General features: G+C 39.4%; 1 protein-coding gene across 1 annotated transcript in view; it reads right to left on the bottom strand.

The window, feature by feature from the left end:
* Positions 1 to 27194, bottom strand: part of LOC124596537 (semaphorin-2A) — a 170254-nt gene that overhangs the window by 3975 nt on the left and 139085 nt on the right. The window contains exon 6 of the mRNA XM_047135714.1: positions 14926 to 15064. Within this exon, the coding sequence (XP_046991670.1) occupies positions 14926 to 15064 (139 nt within the window). The remainder of the gene's footprint in view (positions 1 to 14925; positions 15065 to 27194) is intronic.

Below are 27194 nucleotides of genomic sequence, written 5' to 3'. Positions count from 1 at the left end.
TTAAGAATCCATAAGATGCAGGAAAGATTAATACAGATAACAATTTGTAAGTGCAAAAGTGATATTTGTTGTAACTAGTAGTCATTTAAGTCATTATTTTATGTTTTATTTGAAGTCCAAATACACTGTCAGGGGAAAAGACCAGATAAGGAAAGACTGGCATGTCCTTACATCTGCCTTCTTCTCTCTCTCTCTCTCTCTCTCTCTCTCTCTCTCTCTCTCTCTCTCTCTCTCTCTCTCTTTCAGCTTCCTTTCCTTATTCCCTATCTGTTCCCTGCAGATTATAAGGGCTGTGAAATGTGTTTTATTATGTATTTGCCCAGACATATGTCCAAAATGAACTTTATTTATTTACTTGAGTTACATGTCATACAAAACTTTACATTACAAAACTGTGCAATATCATGGGATACTTCTAAATCAACAATTCACATAGCTTAGATAAGTGCACAAGAGAAAAAAACTAAATGATATTCACCCAGAATTGGGCAACAGCAACTTCACCACCCTAAGCCCTCATCAGCACTGCATGACTTGGCATGGACAGTGGCACAGGTAATCCATGTCTGTTTTTCCGCAGTCATTTTGTTCTGCACCTTTGAAATATTGTAGTGCTTCGAGAATTTCTGTGTAAATTCTAGAACCACTTGGCCTTCCTCCGTCTTTAACACATGATATTTTAAATAGAAGTGTGAGAGAGATGAATACAACCTACCGCACATTGCATGTTTGTGTGTGTGCAGGTCTAAAAACAGTCACGAACAAATTGTGGACACGGCGGCCGACAAGTATCTGCTGTATGATCCACAGAGTTTCAGTATATGTGTAGTATATAACAAGGAGTGTTTATGTATTATTCTGTGCTTTAAGTGACTTTGATGATTGGTAAGGACAAATGAAGAAATGAGGTTAGACTTTCAAGTAATTCATGTGTTGGACTTGCTAGAAGCAAGACATGTTCATAAATTACGAGTGGTTCTTAAACCAACTTTCTTATGAAAGTTAATTTAATGCGTTTCTAAAAAAAAAAGAAGAAGAAGAAAAGAAATGAAATGAAAATTTTGAGAAGAAATTGAAGAAGAAGATATGATAACAAGACAAGAGAACTGTTTCGTGTAATTGGATTATGTCCAAAAATCAAATGGAAAAATTTGTGTTTGAAACAAAAAAGAAGAGTAAGGAAGTAACAACAGTAAAGGAACGGAAAGAAGACCTTGACGTATTTGACTAAGAAGAGATACGACGAGAATAATTCAACTAAGAAGATCCAGTGAAGGGAGTATACAGCTCTCACACACATTGCGGTGATGCCTACACGGAAACAACATCCGACGCCACCAACACCAGTTGCGGTTCACCGGTGCTTACCTGCTTCCACAGCTGCCTACCAATGCCGACGTTGATACCAATGTCTGACGCCACTGGCTTGCTGTCCACTGGTGCCGACTTGCTGTCACATCTGCTGTCACATCTACGTTGCGAGAATTCTACAATGGGTGAGTGCAAGATAGAACTTAAGTACCTTAGCACAAAGTGATACAAACAGTAGATTGACTTTTATTGGTGTAGTTATTATGGTCAGAGTTGAGTTTAAAAAAAAAATGGTTACTAGGTCTAAAGATCATAAGAATATGGATCAGGAACAGCAAATTGGAGAAATGTCAGAACCAGGCAAGGCAATGAAAATTAGTAAACAAGGACCAGACTGGTCTGAATTAGTAAACCTAATCAAAGTTCAAAAGTCTAAATTAGATGCCCAGAGTGCAGCTTCAACTGCTCAAAATGAAACCTTAAGTAAAGAACTAGTCTCAGTAAATTCTCAATTAAATTTGTTAAATGCCAAAGTAAAATTGCAAAGCAAAGAATTTGGTAGTCTATGCAAAAGCATGGAGGTTTTAAAGACTAAATTTGATGACTTAAACAATAAAGTAGAGGATTTGAAATTAGAATTAAAGAATGAAGTAACTAACTCTTTAAACCTCCATGTAATTCGACTGTTCACTGGCTTTAGTCAGAAACAGAATGATCAAATCCAGGGTTTGACAAAGAAATTAGAATTTGATATTGAGGAAAAATGTAATATGTTTGAAACCGAAATTAATGAAAAGTTAGGATCATTTGAAAATGTACGTAATGTTAAGTTTGATGCTGTAAAGCACAGGTTGCATACTTTAAAAGAGTGCGTCGACAAGCAAGATAAGTTAACGCCAATAATCCAATCGCAAATTACAGGCGTTAATACACGAGTAGATAATGTAGAAAGAAACTTCAAATAGAAACTAGTGAACTCAGACTTAATAAATGTAAGTAGTCTGGAGAAACAGGTAGAGGAAATAATGGACTGAAAAATTACCAAGAGTATAACCTCCGGAAATGTTTCAACTATTGCTTCAGCCAAACTTAATGATACTAGCAAGGTTATAGACGATGTCAAAGCAGAAAAAAGTGTATCGTCATGTAATGTTGTGTTACCTAGTGAAGTGGTGATTGTTTTGAAGTGGGGAGACAAAATTTAATGAGAAGTACTGGTCAGCACTTGCTCAAGTGAAGTTAATATCAGATCCATGGGATCCGGACAGAGTCAAATATCCCCCAGGGATGTTAACATTCTTAGTTAATGGGAGGAGTGAAGACCGTTGGGTTCTGAGTTGGTTTTGGTGTTTCTTCTGTAATAATTTTCCTGCATCAAATTCCCCCAAACTCAAACTATTCTATCCACCCACACTTAGTGGTAATGGTAAATACCGTACCAGTGAGAATTTGTTATTACATCATTCAAAATTGTTCCTGGTAAGAGATTTACTTGTTCCAGTCATTTAGACTACTAACAACCTCTAACTCCCTATGAATTTTTGATTGCGTCATCCTCGGCTGAGAAAGAAACATACCAGTGAGCATTTGTTTTTACATAATCCAAAATTGCTCCCGGTAAGAGATTTTCTTGTTCCAGTCAGTTAGATGTCCCGACTTTGCTCAGCTGCAGCATGAGGTGGAGAATTGCACACATGTTGTCTCCAAATACTATTCTCAAGCAGAATGTAATATAGCCAAGTCAGCTTCTGCATTTTTGCTCTATGCAAGATTTCCGTCCTCACTGAGCTGGCCTTAGGACAACAGCATTATTCTTTGACAGATGTACCCCACAGTTGGTCCAGAGTTCAAATTTATGTTTCCTAACACATGTTTGTCTTAATGAACAGAAGTGAATATTACGTTAGCAGAATATATACTAGCGGATGAATAATTAAATAATGATGATACTATAGCATATAATGTTCTATTTTGTATAGTATATTTTATACCTTTTATGAGATGTGAAGTAGACGGGAGGGTTTGTATTGATTTTGTAAGGGGTAGTTAATGTAAATAAGAATATGATTTACACCAACAGATAAATCATGGCTAACACAGAACACACATCACACCTTTCAAACAACCCTCGCAAACAAGTATGACTGGTTCTTCACCATTTGCCGTTTCCATAGGGTTGCTAAGATTTTCTTCTGGGACCTCAAGAGTGAAGGTGGAAATGTCCATTTTGTAGGAGACGATTTAACACCATACCTCCTCTGGCTTCTTACTCAAGGTTTCCTGTCTTTGGGGCTGTCTTCTTTCTCTTCTTCGATCTTAGCAGCCATTTCTAGTTTTTCCTTTCTTACTTCTCTTTTGAGGACCTAATTATTTTTTCCCTCTTTCCATATTCATATACTTCGATCGCAGAAGTCCTTCCTAGTCTCCGTGGTTTTCAATAACCTACAACTTATTTTCACATAAGAAGGCCGAAGAATCAGAACACACAAACACACTTATGCATACACACAAAGAAATTCGAATTCACAAATAATGAAGTCACAGTTTAGAAGCATGTAATAACTGCCAAGGATTGTAGGGTAGAAGATATACGTACATCTAGAAAGATGCACACATTGTTTTTCTTTTTATTATGACTGTTCTACATCGCCTATTTACATGAAAAGCCATTATATAAAAATTGCATATGTACATTAGTATAGAAAAACTATTATGAACTTACAACGAGTATACATAAGCAGGAATGAGTAATGAAGGAGAACGCAAGCCAGATTGGAGTAAATTGTGAAGCTTATTTAAGAAAAGTCAGTGTAGCGAATACTCGGATAAATTGATGAATAGTAGGATAGTGGGGCTTGAACAAAATAGGTAGATATAATATCTACCATGAGTTGAATAATATGTGTAGACATAGTATCTACTAAGATTATAGGAGTTGAAAAGTAGAAGAGGACTCAAGGATATTAAGTGAGGTACTAAGAAATGAGAGTGAAGTGTAAAATAGATTTTTATTTTACCAGGAAATATTTAATTATAGTGTACATAAAGATGTATACTAAGGCAATGAACCATGAGGCCTACTCATAAAGGATAGGGGGGTGTATCCGACAGTTGCTAAGGATATAGGGAAGGCGTACCTACATAGAGATACGATAATCTGTGGCCTGATGAATAACGATGTTTTATAAAGGGGCGTACCTACCAGAACAGGAGGAGGAAGTGAATTCATAGGGTCAACCCACATGTAAGGTAGAGGTACTCATGCTAGGGGAAAAGGACAGTATCATGACAGAAGTCACACATTTAATAGGAATTATTTTGGTAAGTTTAAATTCTACATATCACTAGCATTATTTTGTTTTATGTGAATTTACAAGTGTCGAAAAGAACACTTTCATTGGCCCAGGGTTCCTCCAGACTACAGACTACTATAAATAATGATACTAGTACATACTAAGGAAAAAATAGAACAGGAAATTAGAATAAAGAACTCAACTGTCATGAACACCAGGAGCTTATGATTGGAAACTAAAGGTTTAGTCCTCATGATTCCTTGATATAAGAAAACGAACTTCCACATTGATTGAAATATTCCCATTTTATAATTAAAGTGAAAAAAAAAATAGAAATAGCTAAATAATAAGAGAAAGTGTATTCACTATTATTAAAAAAAAACAAGGTGTACTGTTGAAATATAAATTGTTATTACATGTGATATAAATGTGCATAATGATTGTATATAAAACATCTCATGTTCAGTCTGAGGGGGGGAATATGTAGTACTTCGAGAATTTCTGCATAAATTCTAGAACCACGTGGCCGTCCTCCATCTCGAACACACAATATTTAAAATAGAAGTTTGAGAGAGGCAAATCTGACCTACTGCACATTGCACGTTTGTGTGTGCAGGTCTAAAAACAGTCACGAGCAAATTGTGGACGCAGCGGCCGAACCGCCAGCTGACAAGTACCTGCTGTATGATCCACAGAGTTTAAGTGTATATGCAGAAAAGAACAAGGAGTGTTTTTGTATTATTCTGTGCTTTTAGTGAGTGTGATCATTGTTAATGACAAATGAAGAAATGAGGTTAGACTTTCAAGTAATTCATGTGTTGGATCTAGAAGCAAGACATGTTCATAAATTATGTGGTTGTTAAACCAATGCTATTGTAAATGTGTTTAATCAAGTCTAATGTGAAATGAATCAGTTGACTTGCAAACATTCGAATATTTATGTAAGAAATGGTGAATTTGTTCTTTGTGGAAGTTGAAATATACCAAGACTAAACTAAAAGTATTCTGCAAATATCCACTTATTTCATGAGGAAGGAGAGAGAGAGAGAGAGAGAGAGAGAGAGAGAGAGAGAGAGAGAGAGAGAGAGAGAGAGAGGAGAGAGAGAGTCTGATAAATTCCGTTAACCAGCAGTATTCTTCGGAGAAGAAGTTTTTGGAGATTGACGTAGCCGGCAATCCAGAGAAGACACTTAGCAGTGCTTACCAAGTAAGTCAACTGATGTGAGAGAGGTGTGAGTTTTGCAATCCAACTTCACATCGGTTTTTGTCGTCTAGAGCTTTAGAATATCCCCATTTGATAAGGTTGTCCCTGGATTTACCTATACAGGACCTCGGTCTGTTCTATAACCTGGAGGTGCACCACTCTAAAGTACCTCAGCAGGCTTCATCCACATCTCTCCATAGTTGTCATCTGGCAGTATGGAGACATATTATTTGCTAATGAATAGAGGAAACTTCTTTTGGGTTACAACCTAGGTCTCAGTGATTGGTGGCCATAAAGTGGATGTTGATCCAGGTCAGCCTTCTTCCTATCAATGTCTGCAATTACTTTATGACATGCATCAGGCAGTGCAATACTTGCTAAGCAATAAATCTGGCCTTCATGTGTCGGTTTCAGACATTCAGTAATCAGTCATACAGTTTAATTCAGTGTGATGTCCACTTGCTTTTCGTGGACGGAGCTCTACCATACAGGGGACTCATACTCCCCTGCAGAGAAACAGAGTGCCTTGGTGAAGGTTCTGAAGATTTGAGGGTGGGCCAGTTACTCCAAGTGAGTTTCTTAGCGATTTTATTTTGGTGTTGAGACACTGTTAGTAGTATGTTAAAGACCTGCCTAAGATATTTAGGTGCAAAGCAGTGTTCCAACTCTGTGCTCTTCAAGTTAACTTTTAGTTTTCTAATTGCGTATCTGTTTCAAAAACAGAAGGCACAGACTTGCATTTTCTGAGGATTAGGTTTCAGGTGGTTCTTACCACAATACTCAGTGAAAGTTCTCAGCACGGCTGTAAGAGCTTGTTGAAATTCCTTAAACATCTTTGCTTGGGTTTGCTAAAGCAAGTTCATCTGGTTTCTCCAGAGAATTCATCTTCTTTGAAACTCAACAAAGAACCTTTAACTGTGCAATAAAGTGCCAATTATTTCCACGACGCCATAATCGTGTGCCACACAGTAGATCTTCTGGCGCATTATGTGATGCAGAACAGTGTCATAGGCTGAAGACAGATCAATGAAAACAGCTCCAGTGATGTCACTGCTTTCAAACCTGTCCTCTATGTAAAGGGTTATGTTTGCTACTTGTGTTATGGAATTCCTTTGAGGTCTGAAGCCTGCCTGTCCAGGTATTAATGGACTGCTGATCATAGGGTTGAAATGGTTCTAAAGACACTTTTCTAATACCTTACAAAGTTAGCATAAGAATGAAGCAGGTCACTAACTTTTGGAGTTGGGCAATAACTTTTGGAGCTGGGTGGTTTTTCCCATATTTTAAGAAGACAATTACTTTGTTTTTTCCCCCATATTTTAGGGATCAGGTTCTCAAGCTATTTCATGGTTACTTGTCCAAATTGTTTTATTTGACCCCCGTATACAGGGTGTTACAAAAAGGTACGGCCAAACTTTCAGGAAACATTCCTCACTCACAAATAAAGAAAATATGTTATGTGGACATGTGTCCGGAAACGCTTAATTTCCATGTTATAGCTCATTTCAGTTTCGTCAGTATGTACTGTACTTTGTCGATTCCCTGCCAGTTGGCCCAATTGAAGGAAGGTAATGTTGACTTCGGTGCTTGTGTTGACATGCGACTCATTGCGCTCTACAGTACTAGCATCAAGCACATCAGTATATAGCATCAACAGGTTAGTGTTCATCACAAACGTGGTTTTGCAGTCAGTGCAATATTTACAATTGCAAAGTTGGCAGATGCCCATTTGATGTATGGATTAGCACGGGGCAATAACCGTGGCGCGGTACGTTTGTATCAAGACAGATTTCCAGAACGAAGGTGTCACGACAGGAAGACGTTCGAAGCAATTGATCGGCGTCTTAGGGAGCACGGAACATTCCAGCCTATGACTCGCGACTGGGGAAGACCTAGAACGACGAGGACACCTGCAATGGACGAGTCAATTGTTCGTGCAGTTGACGATAACCCTAATGTCAGCGTCAGAGAAGTTGCTGCTGTACAAGGTAACGTTGACCACATCACTGTATGGAGAGTGCTACAGGAGAACCAGTTGTTTCCGTACCATGTACAGCTTGTGCAGGCACTATCAGCAGCTGATTGGCCTCCACGGGTACAGTTCTGCGAATGGTTCATCCAACAATGTGTCAATCCTCATTTCAGTGCAAATTTTCTCTTTACGGATGAGGCTTCATTCCAACGTGATCAAATTGTAAATTTTCACAATCGACATGTGTGGGCTGATGAGAATCCGCACGCAATTGTGCAATCATGTCATCAACACAGATTTTCTGTGAACGTTTGGGCAGGCATTGTTGGTGATGTCTTGATTGGGCCCCATGTTCTTCCACCTTCACTCAATGGAGCACGTTATCATGATTTCATGCAGGATACTCTACCTGTGCTGCTAGAACATGTGCCTTTACAAGTACGACACAACATGTGGTTCATGCACGATGGAGCTCCTGCACATTTCAGTCGAAGTGTTCATACGCTTCTCAAAAACAGATTCGGTGACCGATGGATTGGTAGAGACGGACCAATTCCATGGCCTCCGTGCTCTCCTGACCTCAACCCTCTTGACTTTCATTTATGGGGGCATTTGAAAGCTCTTGTCTACACAACCCTGGTACCAAATGTAGAGACTCTTCGTGCTCATATTGTGGATGGCTGTGATACAATACGCCATTCTCCAGGGCTGCATCAGCGCATCAGGGATTCCATGCGACGGAGGGTGGATGCATGTATCCTCGCTAATGGAGGACATTTTGAACATTTCCTGTAACAAAGTGTTTGAAGTCATGCTGGTACATTCTGTTGCTGTGTGTTTCCATTCCGTGATTAATGTGATTTGAAGAGAAGTAATAAAATGAGCTCTAACATGGAAAGTAAGCGTTTCCGGACACATGTCCACATAACATATTTTCTTTCTTTGTGTGTGAGGAATGTTTCCTGAAAGTTTGGCCGTACCTTTTTGTAACACCCTGTATAATCCATGCCAGGTACCTTATGGTTCTTGCATTGTCGAATAGCTTCTTCTTAACTAAATCTGTGAAATAGTTCATTAGTTTCCAGCCCTGCTTGTCTCTGTGTCGGATCCAGCATTATGTTTGTTCTTTCTACATTAAATCACAAATGGACAAAAAAAATTATGATTACAGGCAACAGTGGACACATGCATAATGCAAACTTTGATAACCAGATCTTTCTTCATTTGCCAAAAAGAGAGGCAAAGTTTTAAGGAAATGGTCAGATACTAGACAGGGAAATTGGTAGGGCTCCAGGTTATGAGGGAGATACAAGGCATGTTCAGAAAGTAAGTGTATTAGATTTTTATATTCTTTTTAGGACAAGTGTATCTGAAAAAAAACAGGATATTGTAGATACACTTGTTGACTATTTTCCCATGTAATTGCCAACCTGCTCAATGAATGTGATGACTTGTGGCACACGCTTCTTTATGCCCTTCTCAAATAACTCTGTCCAGCTCCATCCCCCACTCCACAACCTGTTTCTGCACCTGGTACCAGTTGAAAATTTAGTTCCTCTGATGTGTGCCTTTAGGGAGGTGAAAAGGTGATAATCTGAAGGTGCCAAGTCATATGCGGAATTTGGGGGGGTGGTTCAAAACATCCAAACCAGATGAGTCCCCCAGAGCAATTTGGAGGCTAAGGCTGTGAGAGGTTGGGCATTGTCATGCAGCAAGCACACTTCTCTCATCAGCATTCCCCTCCTTTTGTTTTGAATGCTCCTTTTGAGATTTTTAAGTCCCCACAATGTTGTTGTGCACTGATGGTCTCTCCCCGAGGCAGAAGTATGACCATGGTCCCAAAACTTAGAGGCCATGATGTTTTTGCCTGAAATTGTTGTTTGGAATTTTTTGGTAGATGGGGAACTGGTGTGACACCACTGCGATGACTGTCTTTTTGTCTCAGGCTTGTAATGAGCCACACATGTTTCATCTCCAGTCTCCGAGCATTTCTGTGAGTGTCTCATATAAGATAGTTCTTGAGAGTTGTGGAGAGGTTGCAGGAATTTCACCCACTGTCAGTCGGCGGTCTTCACGAACAGTTTCTTTAATTTTTTGCATCTACTCATCAGTCAAAATGGAAGAACTACTGCTCCTCTGTTCACCATAAACATTATTTCTGCCTCCACTAAACTTCCTACTTCCCTTAAACACATTCATTCTATTCATAACACCTATGCTGTAAACCATTTTGATTCACAAAAAGATTTTAGTAGGTGTTATTCCTTTCATGAGTACAAACAAGATCATAGCATATGACTTGCATTTGATAGGATTTCTTACTGACATCTTTCATGCAACTAGACTCTAAAACATGAGTTTACATTCTACCATATTCCTGTGATGCTCGCTCTGGTCAGGGAATCCCCCTGTAACACTCAATGTTGCCAGCCCTCATAACAAAACACAACTATTTTATGTTCATATTACACTTACTTTCTGAACTTGCTTCATAGAAGGATAGGATAATAGAAGAACAATGAAACACTAGCAATGGAATCATCTGAAAATTACGAAACTCAGAGTAAGCAGAGATGACTGTTGACAAGTAATCACACATGCATGAAGCACAGAGTGAAACTAAAACTTACTTGAGTTAAAATTGTGCAGCAATACCCAAGGAGGAAAGTGTAATAACTGGTGAAAAAGGCTGTGGTGTTAAATAGTATTCTGGAAGAGCAGTGTGTAACCCTATGCTCACCTTGCTGATGAATTATGCTCACAAATTACAAAATGACGTAATAATTTAATATTTAGTGATGCAACTGTTGTTAATCTTTTGGTATGCATGTTTCACGTGTTGAGGCATCTCAAGGGATGATGCATGTCTTTGAGGTGGGACAATGATCGCATTAACTCTGCAAGTGAAAGCACGTTTGGGAGTGTTAGTGTACACTCTATGGATCATTGCCCCACGTCAAAGTGTATTGGCTCTGGGGTGAGAGCCATTGATGGCAATGTGGAAGGCAGCTGAGGCAAGCAAAGGAAGCATACAGAACATTCATAGATTGATTGATGTAAGTAGATGCCAAACTGACAAATACAATCTTACCATATTGTAAAGTTTTGAGTAAAAGAAGTGGTTGTATTTTGCAGTTAAAACACAGAGATTGTTACAGAAGAAACTCTTCATATTGATTTATGAAGTTCCATAAATCTTGAAGCAGTTCAAACTCCAGTGTATTCCTGACTGCAGAGACAACAATGTCCTATCGTCCTGCACTGACACAGTCATGACATAAATATATTTCATATGCAGAAGTCAAGAACTGCAAGTCAACAGAATCAAGTTTGAACTCAGATATACAGGAAACATTGGGAGGCTTGACCAGTGGAATGAGAATAAAATAATAAAAATTATTAAGTAAAAACATCAGAAAAAAGAAATTAATGTCATGCACTGACTACACATGGCAGAAATGAGGGATGTGTGAAAATGATAATGATTAGTTACGGTTCCCTTTTTTCTGTGTTGCTGGTTATTTTTCTCATCTATCCATCTTGCTGACTTGCTATTTGTTTTTCTTCTCTTTTCTATCTTCTTAGCTTTTCATATGAGGCATGTTGAGAATGTAAGTGTATTAGATTTTTAAATTTTTTAGAATAAGTGTATCTGAAAAAAAATTATAGTATATTGTTGATACACTTGTGGAGTATTATTCCACATAATTACCATCCCATTAAATGCATATATGAGCCATGCCACAAGCTTCTTTATGGCATCCTCGAAGAACTCTCCCACCAGCTCCTTCCCTCTCTTCTCAACCTCTTTCTGTGCTGGCTCGTCAAGTAAAAAATTCATTACTCTCATCTGTGACTTCAGAGATGGTAAAAAGATGGTAACTTGAAGGTGCCAAGTCAGGGGAATATGGGGGAAGAGGAGGGGTTCAAAGCATCCAAACCAAACGAATACTTGAGTGCTTTGTTGGCTAAGGCTCTATGATGATGGGTGCTGCTGTGCAACAAGCACACTCCTCTCATCGGCATTCCCCTCCTTTTGTTTTGAATGCACCTTTTGAATTTTTTTAGGGTTGTCTATTGATGGTCTCCCCCTGAGGTAGAAATTCAACCAAAATTATGCTTTTTTGGTCCCAAAATACTGAGGTCATGATTTTTTTGCCTGAAATTGTGGTTTTGAATTTTTTGGGGAATGGGGAATTGGTGGGTCACAAATGTGATGATTGTCCTTTGTGCCACTCTGTTAGCTGTTTTGGGACCCAACTAGTGCAGTTTCTGGTGTCCCAGGACTTCTGTGAGTGTATCATATAAGAGAGTTCTGGAGAGTGGTGAAAACATTGCAGAAATTTCGTCCACCATCAATTGGTAGTCTTCAAGAACAGTTTCCTTCACTTTTTGCACCAACTCGTCACTCAAAATGGAATTCTTCCACTCCTCTTTTTGTTACAAACATTTCTTTTGCTTCCATTAAACTCCTTACATCAATTAAACACACCTGTTCATAACACTTTTGCTGTAAACCATTCTGCTATGTGAAAAAATGTTTTGTCGGTGTTATCCCTTCTGCGAGTAGGAAGCAGATCACATCACGTGGCTCACACTTGATTTCTTACTGACATCTCTCACACAGCTGGAAACTACAGTGTGGGTTCACGTACTACCATGTTCATATGCTGCTTGCTGTGGTCGGGGTTTGTCCCCCCTCTTCCAATCATTGTTACCAACACTCAAACAACTAAAAACCATAGCCCATTGTGGTCAAAGTACACTCACTTTCTGAACATGCCTTGTATTTTTTGTGTTACCAACATTTCATAAATGAGTTCAATCTCATTCTGTTCTGCTGTATCACCTTCAATCTAGGGTTCTGAGTGACTTTTCTAGTCCGTCTGTGATAGTCATCTTCTCTTCTACTTTGGAGAAGAAAGGCAAAGGCTACAAAATTAACATTTGCGTTTCTACTATTTCTGCATTAGTAGAACTTCTTTTCTTTTTTATTCCTTGACTGTAGTCAGTATTTGATTTATATATAGGACAGACAATTTAGTGCTAGAGTCATAGGAAAAAAAATACACCAGACAAAGCTAACTTTTCTCAGAAATTAATTCCTTTTTGTAAAATAGCCAATGAATTTACTTCCAAATTTGAAAAAAGAAAATGGCTTTTAGAAAATATACCAACCAAAATGCAATTTTTTGTAAACGAAGTCCTTGTCACTCACAATAAAATTTCAAACAATCGAAAATCCAGGATGGAACGTAAAAGTATTATGAATAGGATAGTTGCCACTCATCATGTAGCAGAGATGCTGAGCTGCAGACAGGCACAACAAAAAGACTATCACAAAATAAACTTTTGGCCAACAAAGCCTCTGAAAAAAGAAGAAACACCAAACAAAACACACACACACACACACACACACACACACACACACACACACACACACACACACACACACACACACACAGAGAGAGAGAGAGAGAGAGAGAGAGAGAGAGAGAGAGTGTGTCTGGCAGTTGAAGCCAGACTACAAGCAGCATATCATGATGGGGATGGCAACTAGGTGAGAGTACGGAGGAGGCTGGGGTGGGGAGGGGGTATGATAGCAGGGTAGGGGTGGGAAACAGTAAAGTGCTGCTGGAAGCAGGAGGTGGAGAGAGGTAGGGCAGCTAGGGTAGCAGAAAAGGAGAAAGTAAAAAGACTGGGTGCATTGGTGGAATAGAGGACTGTGTAGTGCTAGAATGGGAACAGGCAAGAGGCCAGATGGGTAAGGACAATGACTAACGAATGTTGAGGCTAGGAGGGTTATGGGAATGTAGGATATATACCAGGTAAAGTTCCCATCTGCGCAATTCATATAAGCTGATGTTGGTGGGAAGGATCCAGATGACACAGGCTGTGAAGCAGTCATCAAGAAGAAAAAGAATGTCATGTAGGATGGCAAGTTCACCAACAGAGTGGTCCAGCTGTTTCTTGCCCATAGCCATACCCCGGATTTGTTTGTAGGTGATTCCTTCAAAGGAGAAATAATTGTGGGTGAGGATGAGGTTGACCATGGTGACTAGGAAGGCAGTTGTTGATTTGGAATCTGTCGGGCATTGGGAAAGGTAAGGCCATTGGCATTAGGAACGTTAGTGTAAAGGGAGGTGGCATGAATAATAATAAACAGGGGCCTGTGTGGTAAGTAATAGGAACCCTGGAGAGTTTGTGGAGGAAATGGTTGGTATCTTTCATATAGGAGGTTAGGTTGCAGATAATAGGCTGAAGGCTGTGGTCAACTAGAGCTGAGATTCTCTCAGTGGGGGCACTGTAACTGGCCACAATGGGGCATCCTGGATGGTTGCGTTTATGGACTTTAGGAGTGCAAGGAGTGGTAGGGGTGAGGAGGGAGGTGGACTCTGGGGCAAGGTTCTGGGATGGGCCTAAGGATTTGAGGAGAGACTGGGTGGGGTCACTTCTGCCATGTAATCTTTGCAGTTCAAAACAACAGTAGTGGAGCCTTTGTACCCAGGTAAGATTACAAGGCCAGGATCAGTTTTTAGGTGGTGAGTTGTAGTTCTTTCTGCAGATGTAAGGTTAGTTTGTAATGTTGAGAGATTTGGGGAATAACAATGAAGAAAGGTTCGAGGTTAAGAAATTCTGGAAAGTTAACAGGGGGTGACTTGGGGACAGCGAGGGTGGATCACAGTTGGAGGAGTGAACTAAGTCAGGCAGGGTTGAACATTGATCTTTGGTTAAATCCGCTTGGTAGGGTTGGTGGTGAAAAAGTATTTCCACTGTAGAAACCGGGAGAAAAGACAAGGTCTTTAACAAGTCCTGCATGATTGAATTGGGAAATGGGACAAAAGATGAGATCTTTGGAAAGAACTGATATTTCTGCGGGGCGAAGGATTTTGGGCCTGTTTAGGTTCAACATTCTGTGTGGTGGTGGTAGGGAGTTTGGAGGGTGGGATAAATGTAGCAAGTGTGCAAGAGAGGCTTTGTCAGCAATAAAACTTCATTTTTTGTCAAAGACATTCGGATCTTCCCTGATCATTCATTTTCTCCCAACCCACTTACATATTTTTTGAAAACTATTTATCACTAGAGAGAGAATGATAATACTATACTGTAAACATTGCATTACATTTACTCAATAATAGACTTACCTGTTACATGTTCATAATCTATATATTGAACAACTCCTAAATGTGGCTGAAGAGTTGTAAAAGGATATGAGGCTACCTTTGGCCTAGCTCGGGAAATAGCTCTTAGTAGTGTGCTTTTTCCAGCATTTGGAAACCCAACCTGAGAAACAAAATTGTATGTTGTTTTTATCAAGATCTTTTCATATTCCAGTTATTCTATTAATATCAGTAACCATCCTCAAATGCTGTAAAATCTCAAATGTGGCTGTAAATTCAGCACCTGCATGACAGTAAACTAGGAGAGGTTGAAAAAAAACCAATTACAAATAAAGGCTTATTGGAATTCTTGATCTAAGTTTTGACACTTCAGGAAGTGTAATGACCTTGTTACATATGATGTTGACAAGGTACACTGAATAAAGCCAAACGGGTCTTGCCATATAAGACACCATTCTTAATAACACAAAAATCACATGCCATAGGTTAAGACTGCAGCAAAGCATGGTCCAGTTGTGAATATTAAATGCAAAGTGTAGCAGTTTCTTAACATAAGGAACCTCTCCAAGTATCCTCAAATATTTTTATTTGACAGTTGGTATTGATGGGTGTTGGGGGTGGGAAATTCTGTACCATCTAACAGTCACCCCCACCCCCTCCCCCTCTCTCTCAACAGGAAGGACATGACTCTCAGAAAATATGTTTATGAATATGCAGTTGCAATATAGGGATAGCAGGGACAGTAGAGAAAATGTGATTTACTTCGTGTTACCTTGTTAACTGAGCTTCACCTGTTCACTTGTACTCAAGGCATACCACATTTTCCTGTGTGCATATTAGTTCTATACTTACGTAAGCAATTATTATTTATTTTTAATTTTAGATACCATACTGAGACAAGTGACAAGTATATGGTGCAGTTCAAAGTAGCTAGTTAAATATCTTTTTTCAAACAAATACCTCTCTAGATCGCGAATGAAAAAGCAAATCTATGGCAAGATTATTTCTGTGTGTTGTATGATGGGTTAAACTCTTATTATTATTATTCATGGCAACATTCATGAATAGATGTACTGGAAAGTGAATGTACAAGTTCCAGTTTTCTTCAAAACATATCTCTGGGTGATGTGTGACTCGTAATTCCATAAAGCAAAGAGTGAGAGTAAGGAAAGTAAGCTAACATTCTTATTGTCAAGTGAACACAATGTGATGTCCTTCTAAGTGTGAAACATACCACACTTAGGGAAAGATAGGCTGCTACTTACCATAAAGAAGACACATAAAGTTGCAGACAGGCACATTTAAAAGACTCACATGTAGCTTTCAGCCACAGCCTTCATCAGTAGACACACACCCATGCATGCATGCACACATGCATGCACACACATACACATGCGCGCACACACACACACACACACACACACACACACACACACACACACAAATAAAAAAACAAGCACACCTCATGCACCAGCACCATCAACTCCAGCATCTCTGGCCCGAAGATGCTGGAATTGGGGTCGTGTGTGTGTGTGTGTGTGTGTGTGTGTGTGTGTGTGTGTGTGTGTGTGTGTGTGTTTTGTTAACTGATGATGGTTGTGGCCAAAAGCTACATATGAATGTCTTTTAATTGTGCCTGTCTGCAACTTCATGTGTCTTCTTTACAGTAAATAGCACTCTATCTTTCCCTACATTGTTGATGTTCCTACCTAAAGTTTCCATTGTTTAGTAACCACTTTTACTAGTTATTTAGACTAAAACCCAAGCTGTGACTCGTTTAGTGTATGAAGGTGTGCTGAAAAGTAATGCCTCCAAAGATTTTGTGTAAGAGCCCTTAAAGATTTTTAAATAAAACAAATGTTACCTACCATTCTACACCCTTATTATTCACATCTACATATTTGTAGTCCTCTGCTGGTGAGAAGGCTTTGAATTGCAGTGTAAGATGGCAGTGTGTAACATAACTGTGTCAGTGCATGAGAAACAGCATGCTGTAATTTAGTTTCAAATTCGAAGAATTCGTCCCCACATGGAACATCCTCTCCTTCAGCATGAAAATGCCAAACCACACATGAGATCTACAACAACTGAACGCCTTGGATTTACTGTCATCAGTCACCCTCCTTAGTGTCCCACATTGACCCCACCCAATTTTCATCCATTTCAAAAACTTAAGGAACACCTTCCAGGACTTCACTTTGACAGTGATGAGGCAGTGCAAACAGAGATGGGGTTGTAGTTCTGTCAACAAAGTCAAACATTCTACAATGACAGTATCAAAAAATTGGTCCTTCATTGTGAGAAATGTTTTCACTGCCCAGGTGGCTATGTTCAGAAACTTCCCTCTGACAACCATGACTCCATCCTTACTACCCTCCCTGTTTACCTTTCCCTGTTCCTTCATAACCTGGGTTGTGATTAACTGAATCCACTTTCCCTTCTTCCCTTTTTTCCCCTCTCTCCTCCATGATGAAGGAACAAAGTTCCAAAAGCTAGGAATGTAAATTTTCTGTTCTGTTTTGTGTATCTATCGGCTGTACTGAGCTGAGGTAAGTACTGGCCAGCCCCTTTATCTCTTTGTTAGTATTTGTTTCAGAGACAAATACATAGACATGAAGAACAAATATGTGCAATATCAATAATGTTTCTTTCATTTAAAAATCTTTAAGAAGTTTTACGTAAAAAATTCAGAGGCATTTCTTTATAGCATGCCCACATGTTGTCATTAATGTGTATTTTTGGTATCATCAGGTCAATTTAATGTGTCTGAAATATCAGAATATTTGAATTTATGAGATTAAGACTTAAATAATGTGGTACCAATTATGAAAATGAAAACAAGGTATTAGAAGGTTCACCTTGTGCACTCAATCTGTATGCCTGAGGGCCTTATTTAAAATGTTGAAGAAGCTGTTCCAGTAGTCATTATTCAGTACGCAATCAGCAGCTGCATAGTGTGGTACATATTGGAATGAACGATACCTGTCATCCTGTTTCTCACACTACATAGAACTGTCCTCAAAACTGATAGTAGCCTGAAATGAAGCTTTTGCAAAAAGCTAGACTGTGACTTCCTAGACTTATTACCATAGGGTAAAGAACTGTAGTGTTCCACATTATGGCTCAGTGGCTGATAAATTATATCAAAGGCTGCTAACAAGGTAACTAACTGTGTGTTGGGAGCATGCAAGGCTTTTTAAACTATGTAACTTTTCATCCAGCCCAGATTATCACAGTTGTTTGAAACACATATGTATTGATGTAAGAACCAAAGAAATGCCCTTTATGGGTTGACATTAAACTCCTGCTGATCAATTGTCCAAGGTGTGGAACTCTCCTAAAAAGCTATGAAGGTCACATATTACTAGGTACAGAAAGTTGGCTAAAACCCAAAGATGCCAATGCTGAGATTTTGGGGTAAAACTAAGTAAATATTGAAATGATACAAATGGGACATTGAGATGATGTATTTGTCACAGTAGACTGGAAACTATACATTCAATGGGCTAGAAATGGAAACTGCATACAAAACCATTTGTGCAAGACTCATTATGAAGGGTGGACATAAATTAAAAATATGCTCTTTTTATGTGCAAACACATTAATCCCCATAATTAATTACATTTTGGAAAGTAGTGGGCTTGACAATACAACCTATGAAACTAAACATTTCTCTAAAAACAACATAGAAATTGTAGTTCAGAATCCTACCCATGATAGAAATATATTAGATATAATGGCCACAAAAAGACCTGATCTCTATGAGTATGACCACAATAAAATTTGTATCAGTGATCACAATGCTGTTTTAGCAACAATGATTACCACAGTACAAAGGGCCACTACAATAAGAAGATTTACATGTTCAGTAAACTAGATCAAGAGCCAGTGGTGTTATATCTTCAGGAGGGACTCATAGCTCTGGACAAGAGCATGTAGAGGAACTGACTGAATTTTAGAACAATAGTTGAGCAAACACTAGATAGATATGTGATTTTTGTGGTTGTTTCTTTCGTTGTTGTTGTTGTTGTTGTTGTTGTTGTTGTCCTCTTCAGTCCAAAGATTGATTTTCTGCAGCTCTTTACACTAGTGTAAACCGTGAAAACCTATTCACTTCTGCATAACTACTGAAACTTCCTTTCTGTAGTCAAGTCTTGGTCTCCATCTAAAATTTTGCTCTCTCCACATTGCATTTCACCCTATTACCAAAGAGATGATTCCCTGATGCCTCAGGATATGTCCTTTCAACTGATCCTTTCTTTTAGTCAATTCATGCCATATTTTTTTTTCTCCCCCATTTTTGATTCAGTGACACTTTATTAGTTATCGGATCCACAGAAAATACATAAATGACTTCCTAATATTTAAAATGATATTCAGAGCTACTAAATTCCTCTGTTGCAGAAATGCTTTTCTTGCTGTTGCCAGTGTGCATTTTATATCCTCTCTATTTTGATCACTGTGACCCAAATTGCAAAACCCATTGACTACTTTTAGTGTCTCATTTCATAATCTAATTCCATTACCATTGTTTCACTTTTACTAATATTCATCTTATAACCTGTTTGCAAAATGCTTTTCATTCTGTTCCATTGTTCTAAATCATTTGCCATATCTGACAGAGATGTGTCATAGGCAGACCTTAAGATTTTTATTCTGCACCACCACATTGCAAAAGCCTCTGTTCTATTCTGATCTGTTCTGTTTATTTTCCATGTTTCACTTACTTACAATGCTACACTCCACAGAAAATACACTGTTCAGATTGAATGACATTATGGAGTGGCTACATATCTGTCTCACTCCCTTTTCAACCACCATCTCCATTTTGTGTTATTTGACTGTTGCAGCTGCTCAAAATGGCTCTGAGCACTACGGGACTTAACTACTGTGGTCATCAGCCCCTAGAACTTAGAACTACTTAAACCTAACTAACCTAAGGACATCACACACATCCACGCCCGAGGCAGGATTCGAACCTGCGACCATAGCGGTCACGCGGTTCCAGACTGTAGCGCCTATAACAGCACGGCCACTCCGGCCGGCTGTTACAGCTGCAGTCTGGTTTCTGTACAAGTTACAGATAACTTTTGCGTGCTACCTGTAGAATTTCCAAGAGTTATGCCAGACATCACTGTCACAAACTTTCTCAAAATCTACAAATATTATAAATGTAGGTTTGCCTTTCTTCCCTGTTCCCATTTTGGTGCTGCACAACCCTCTATTGCACCCTCAGTCTTTTACTCCTCTCTTTTTCTGCTCCCCCCACCCTCACCCTCTTTCTAACCTCCCAACTGCAACTAGCTGCCCTACCCTCTCTTCACCTTGTCCCTGTACACTTCTGCAAGCAGCATTTACTGTCCCCCACCCCTACCCTGCTATCCTCCCCCTCCCTGCCACAGTCTCTTTTTTACCTCACCACCCGGTTGCCTCTCTCATCATGCACTGCTGCTTGCAGTCTGGCCTCAGCAGCCAGAGACTGTGATCATGTGTGCACGAGTTCTGTTTGCATGAGTGTGACGTGTATATTGTCTATTTTTGAGAAAGACCTGGTTGGCTGAATGCTCACTTTCCAACAGTCTTTTTGTTGTGCCTATCTGCGAGTCAGCATCTCCACTATATGGTGAGCAGCAATTATCCTTTTCATAATGTTGTTACATTCCATACTGGTTTTTCTATTGTTTGATAAAAGGGTTATGTTTACTGACCCAAACACGGCAATTTCAGGGGAAACCGAAATGCTAATGTCAATTAATGGTACAAGTAACCAGATCTTGGGGCTGGAAGAAGTTTGTGCTTCAGGGTATATGAGGAAGACAGAGAGTGCTATGCTCATTCTTTTGATACAGAATCTTATAGTGAACTAGTAAAGAGAAAAGCACAAGAGGCTAAAGAACTAAGTATAGAAGAGAAGACAGAACTTGAGGCATTTTTATGGGAATACTGTGTTGTTTTCAGGGAATGACCTGGAAGGGTGAAAGACTATAAATGCACCTTGAGATTAAAAACCCCCTGACCCTTTCATTATAAAGCCCTATAGCATTCATTTTTTTAAAAAAAAGATGTAGATAGAGGACTCCTAAAAACAAAAAAAGGAAAATAATAGAATGTAGTTGTAGTATCAAAGGCGGATTGAGGAATTAGATTAGTTCTTGACTCAATACATTTGAGAAAACTTTTAGAATGTGAGACTGACCAGCCTGAAAATATAGACAAATTACTTGACAAGTTTGACAGTGTAAAAAATATGAATAGCCTTCAATTGACATCTGGATTCCATCATACCGAATTGGAAGATGAATCCAGAAAATAGCCTGCCTTTCTCTTCAATGGAAAGAGTTACCAATACTGTTAGTATCTTTGGCTTAAATGTGCCAGCAGCAGAGTTCATCACAGGGTTGGATTATGTACGAGGTGCATTCAAGTTCTAAGGCCTTCGATTTTTTTTTTCTAATTAACTACTCACCCGAAATCGATGAAACTGGCGTTACTTCTCGACGTAATCGCCCAGCAGACGTACACATTTTTCACAATGCTGACGCCATGATTCCATGGCAGCGGTGAAGGCTTCTTTAGGAGTCTGTTTTGACCACTGGAAAATCGCTGAGGCAATAGCAGCATGGCTGGTGAATGTGCGGCCATGGAGAGTGTCTTTCATTGTTGGAAAAAGCCAAAAGTCACTAGGAGCCAGGTCAGGTGAGTAGGGAGCATGAGGAATCACTTCAAAGTTGTTATCACAAAGAAACTGTTGCGTAACGTTAGCTCGATGTGCGGGTGCGTTGTCTTGGTGAAACAGCACACGCGCAGCCCTTCCCGGACGTTTTTGTTGCAGTGCAGGAAGGAATTTGTTCTTCAAAACATTTTCGTAGGATGCACCTGTTACCGTAGTGACCTTTGGAACGCAATGGGTAAGGATTATACCCTCGCTGTCCCAGAACATGGACACCATCATTTTTTCAGCACTGGCGGTTTCCCGAAATTTTTTTGATGGCGCTGAATCTGTGTGCTTCCATTGAGCTGACTGGCGCTTTGTTTCTGGATTGAAAAATGGCATCCACGTCTCATCCATTGTCACAACCAACGAAAAGAAAGTCCCATTCATGCTGTCATTGCGCGTCAACATTGCTTGGCAACATGCCACACGGGCAGCCACGTGGTCATCCATCAGCATTCGTGGCACCCACCTGGATGACACTTTTCGCATTTTCAGGTCATCATGCAGGATTGTGTGCACAGAACCCACAGAAATGCCAACTCTGGAGGTGATCTGTTCAACAGTCATTCGGCGATCCCCCAAAACAATTCTCTCCACTTTCTTGATCATGTCATCAGACTAGCTTGTGCGAGCCCGAGGTTGTTTCGGTTTGTTGTCACACGATGTTCTGCCTTCATTAAACTGTCGCACCCACGAACGCACTTTCGACACATCCATAACTCCATCACCACATGTCTCCTTCAACTGTCGATGAATTTCAATTGGTTTCACACCACGCAAATTCAGAAAACGAATGATTGCACGCTGTTCAAGTAAGGAAAACATTGCCACTTTAAGTATTTAAAACAGTTCTCATTCTCGCCGCTGGCGGTAAAATTCCATCTGCCATACGGTGCTGCCATCTCTGGGACTTATTGACAATGAACGCAGCCTCATTTTAAAACAATGCGCATGTTTCTATCTCTTTCCAGTCCGGAGAAAAAAAACTGGAGGCCTTAGAACTTGAATGCACCTCGTACTCTGTAAAGAACTACTAGAAAAGCGGACTACAAAGTAGGTGACATTTTATTCTCAACCAAGGCTTGGAAAGAACATATGGAAACTTTGAGGGAAATTGCTGACAAAATAAGAGAGGGAGGAAAATACCGAAGCTATCTAAATGTAAATTTGCTTTCAATCAGCTTAAGTTTCTAGGACACAGTATCACTGAAGATGGGATTCTCCCTGACAAAGATAAAGTGCAAGCAGTTTCTCATTTCCCTCCTCCTAAGACTTTAAATAGCTTAAGTCATTTTTTGGTTTGGTGGGGTTCTTTTGCAAATATGTGAAAACACAAGCACTAAATGCACTATGTCTCAATAGAGTGCTTAAAAAGAATAGTATCCAGGAATGGAACAATGAATTCCAATCTGCATTTCATGACACCAAAGCACAGTTGGTTAGCAGTGAGATATTACATAGACCTGACTTATCCACTCCTTTTTGCCTTACAACTGACAGCAGTGAGTTTGGATTGGGGGTCCATGTATTCCAAGGAATAGAAATAGATGGGGTTCAAGTGCACCATTCAGTTGCCTTCGCAAGTAGAATACTTAAAAAAACATGAGAAAAACTACTCCACTTCAGAAAACAAGGTTTTAGCTATAGTACAGGGATTTCAAAAATTTAGGAATTACTTATCAAGTCACTATGTAAAGGTATACACAGATCATAAAGTCTTAAGCTATATTCAAGACGGCAAACTCTACCAGACTAGACTGACTCAATGGGCTATGTTTTTTCAGCAGTTTAACTTTTCTGTGGAAAACATTAAGGCAAGTGATGACATTATGGCTGATGTCTTGTGCAGACTACCAGTGGGAAATGTAAATGACACTGTTCATGGGAATCAAGAGAAAAACTTCACCATGATGTACATAATGGTGAAAGAGAAAGGGATATCAGAAGAATTTGCAAACAACTCATACATAATCAGAACCATGACGACAATTGGAAATTGGTAAAAAGTTATCTGGGGAAAAAAGGGCCATAAAAAAGTACAACAATACTACATAGTTTTTGGGGGGATTCTTTTTTATAGGTACAGCACTGATAGTCATAGGCAGAAGATTTGCTGGCCTGAAGAGTATACAGACACCTTATACTTTACACTCATACCAGTATTGGTCATTGTGGGATCCTTAAGGTGTACTCAAAAAATATAGGAGAGCATCTATTTTCATAATATTGCCCACAGAGTGATATGTCAGTCACACCAATAGGGGTCATTTACAGAGTTTAATGCCTAATAAGTGGAGGGACCTTGTGGGCACTGACCTGCATGGGCAAAAGGTGGGTATTGTTACATTTTTGTAATGGTAGACCTATTCTTGAAGTTCATTAAAATGTATCCCCCAAGGAAAGCAACCAGCAAGAAAATAATTCAAAAAATAACCCAAGAATGATTTCATACATTCGGTACACCAAAAGCTTTACAATCATATCATGGAAGCCAGTTCATATCCAAAACCTGGAAGGAGTTTACAAGTGAACACAACATTAAACTTATTCTCACCTAAGTCTACCCCCCATCTTATAATCCAACAGAACAATACATATGGGAAATAGGTCACCTGTGCAGGACCTACTGTAGTAAGGACCATACCAACTGGTTAGAACATTGTAAAAACTTTTCGGATGTCCTTAACAGTCTGCAACATACCACCACAGGATTCTCATCCTATGAAGTAATGTATGACAAACAACCTCCATATTTGATCAAAGGGTAAATTGAATTCCCACTGTGTAAACACATATCAGCAGCAGAGAGGGAGGATGTTACTAGGTAGACTGTGAAGCAACATTGCAACAAAAGAAAACAAAGACTTGATGGTAGGGTAAAACACACTCAGTTCAATGCTGGTGACTTCATCTTAACAAAATGTTATGCAAAATCAAAATTCATAAACAGTGAAATCAAAAAATTCTTCAACATGTACAATGGCCATTTGAGATTGTGGGGAAATCCTCATCCTAATGCATACAGGCTCATAAATATAAAACCAAGAAAACTGTTTGGGCTCAGAAATGTAACTCAACTGAAACTGTACAAATTTACTAATTAATGTGAACACTGATATCTGCATTGTTTTTACTTTATTCATTTGTGTTGCATCAATAGAAGAAATTTTTAAGAGGAGTTTCATTCACTATCAGGGGGATGCATAATCCTTATGGATCATGCATGTGACATTTTCTTATCCAGATTTGCACAAACACATTTACTACACTTAACCTATCTTGAAACTTCATAAACACATTAATGCAACTTCTTTATCAGTTATTTACTGTACGCCTATGAGGCTCGTTTACATGTTTCATATGTCACATTACTAAGACACCTGTACTGCACTTAATCTATGTGTAGTTACATACAGGGTGTTACAAAAAGGTACGGCCAAACTTTCAGGAAACATTCCTCACTCACAAATAAAGAAAAGATGTTATGTGGACATGTGTCCGGAAACACTTAATTTCCATGTTAGAGCTCATTTTAGTTTCGTCAGTATGTACTGTACTTCCTCGATTCACCACCAGTTGGCCCAACTGAAGGAAGGTAATGTTGACTTCGGTGCTTGTGTTGACATGCGACTCGTTGCTCTACAGTACTAGCATCAAGCACATCCGTACATAGCATCAACAGGTTAGTGTTCATCACGAACGTGGTTTTGCAGTCAGTGCAATGTTTACAATTGCAAAGTTGGCAGATGCCCATTTGATGTATGGATTAGCAGGGGGCAATAGCCGTGGCGCGGTACGTTTGTATCGAGACAGATTTCCAGAACGAAGGTGTCCCGACAGGAAGACATTCGAAGCAATTGATCGGCGTCTTAGGGAGCAGGGAACATTCCAGCCTATGACTCGCGACTGGGGAAGACCTAGAATGACGAGGACACCTGCAATGGACGAGTCAATTGTTCGTGCAGTTGACGATAACCCTAATGTCAGCGTCAGAGAAGTTGCTGCTGTACAACGTAACGTTGACCACATCACTGTATGGAGAGTGCTACGGGAGAACCAGTTGTTTCCGTACCATGTACAGCTTGTGCAGGCACTATCAGCAGCTGATTGGCCTCCACGGGTACAGTTCTGCGAATGGTTCATCCAACAATGTGTCAATCCTCATTTCAGTGCAAATGTTCTCTTTACGGATGAGTCTTCATTCCAACGTGATCAAATTGTAAATTTTCACAATCAACATGTGTGGGCTGACAAGAATCCACATGCAATTGTGCAATCACGTCATCAACACAGATTTTCCGTGAACGTTTGGGCAGGCATTGTTGGTGATGTCTTGACTGGGCCCCACGTTCTTCCACCTACGCTTAATGGAGCACGTTATCATTATTTCATACGGGATCTCTACCTGTGCTGCTAGAACATGTGCCTTTACAAGTACGACACAACATGTGGTTCATGCACAATGGAGCTCCTGCACATTTCAGTCGAAGTGTTCGTACGCTTCTCAACAACAGATTCAGTGACCGATGGATTGGTAGAGGCGGACCAATTCCATGGCGTCCACGCTCTCCTGAACTCAACCCTCTTGACTTTCATTTATGGGGGCATTTGAAAGCTCTTGTCTACGCAACCCCAGTACTAAATGTAGAGACTCTTTGTGCTCGTATTGTGGACGGCTGTGATACAATATGCCATTCTCCAGGGCTGCATCTCAGAGATTCCATGCGATGGAGGGTGGATGCATGTATCCTCGCTAACGGAGGACATTTTGAACATTTCCTGTAACAAAGTGTTCGAAGTCACACTGGTACGTTCTGTTGCTGTGGGTTTCCATTCCATGATTAATGTGATTTGAAAAGAAGTAATAAAATGAGCTCTAACATGGAAAGTAAGCATTTCTGGACACATGCCCACATAACATATTTTCTTTCTTTGTGTGTGAGGAATGTTTCTTGAAAGTTTGGCCATACCTTTTTGTAACACCCGTATATTCTCTGATGTCAGACTCATTCTTTTATTCTGTTATTATAACATGTTGTAGTGTCAATTTTCCAAGAATATTTTAGACTGGGTAACACAAACTTTGACTGTATTATTGTTGAAGAAACTTGCTGAAGATATTTTGCCTTGTGTCTGTCAAGTTATTTGGAACATCTCTTGATGATAAAGACACTTCACTTATTTTATTACTATGCTTGACATTACTTATGCTGCGTGTTGAAAGAAAACGTATCTTTTAAGAATTTTATGCCTTAATTGACACATCAGACAATTTGTAGCTGGTCTTACAACAAAATTGTTGCTGAAGAAATTGGTTAGGGAGAATGCATTTATACTTTTGGCAAAAATGCTATGCTTTGATAACTATGATTGTCTACGATTTATACTAAAACACTATTACACTATTGAGAATTATTTTAAAATACTTAAGATATTTTATGAGAATTTGATACAAACTTTCCCACTTGAAGTTACTGATGTCTAATGAGTGACAGAAAAAGAGATGATTCAGTGCTGATGAAAAATCTTGTGACTTGAAATGAATACTTTGATGAGCAGTTATACTTTTACAATCACA

The sequence above is a fragment of the Schistocerca americana genome, chromosome 2 (genome assembly GCF_021461395.2).
Source record: "Schistocerca americana isolate TAMUIC-IGC-003095 chromosome 2, iqSchAmer2.1, whole genome shotgun sequence".
In the NCBI taxonomy this organism is placed as follows: domain Eukaryota; kingdom Metazoa; phylum Arthropoda; class Insecta; order Orthoptera; family Acrididae; genus Schistocerca; species Schistocerca americana.
The sequence above is the reverse complement of the archived record's forward strand: the minus strand, read 5'-3'. Positions and strand labels throughout refer to the sequence as shown.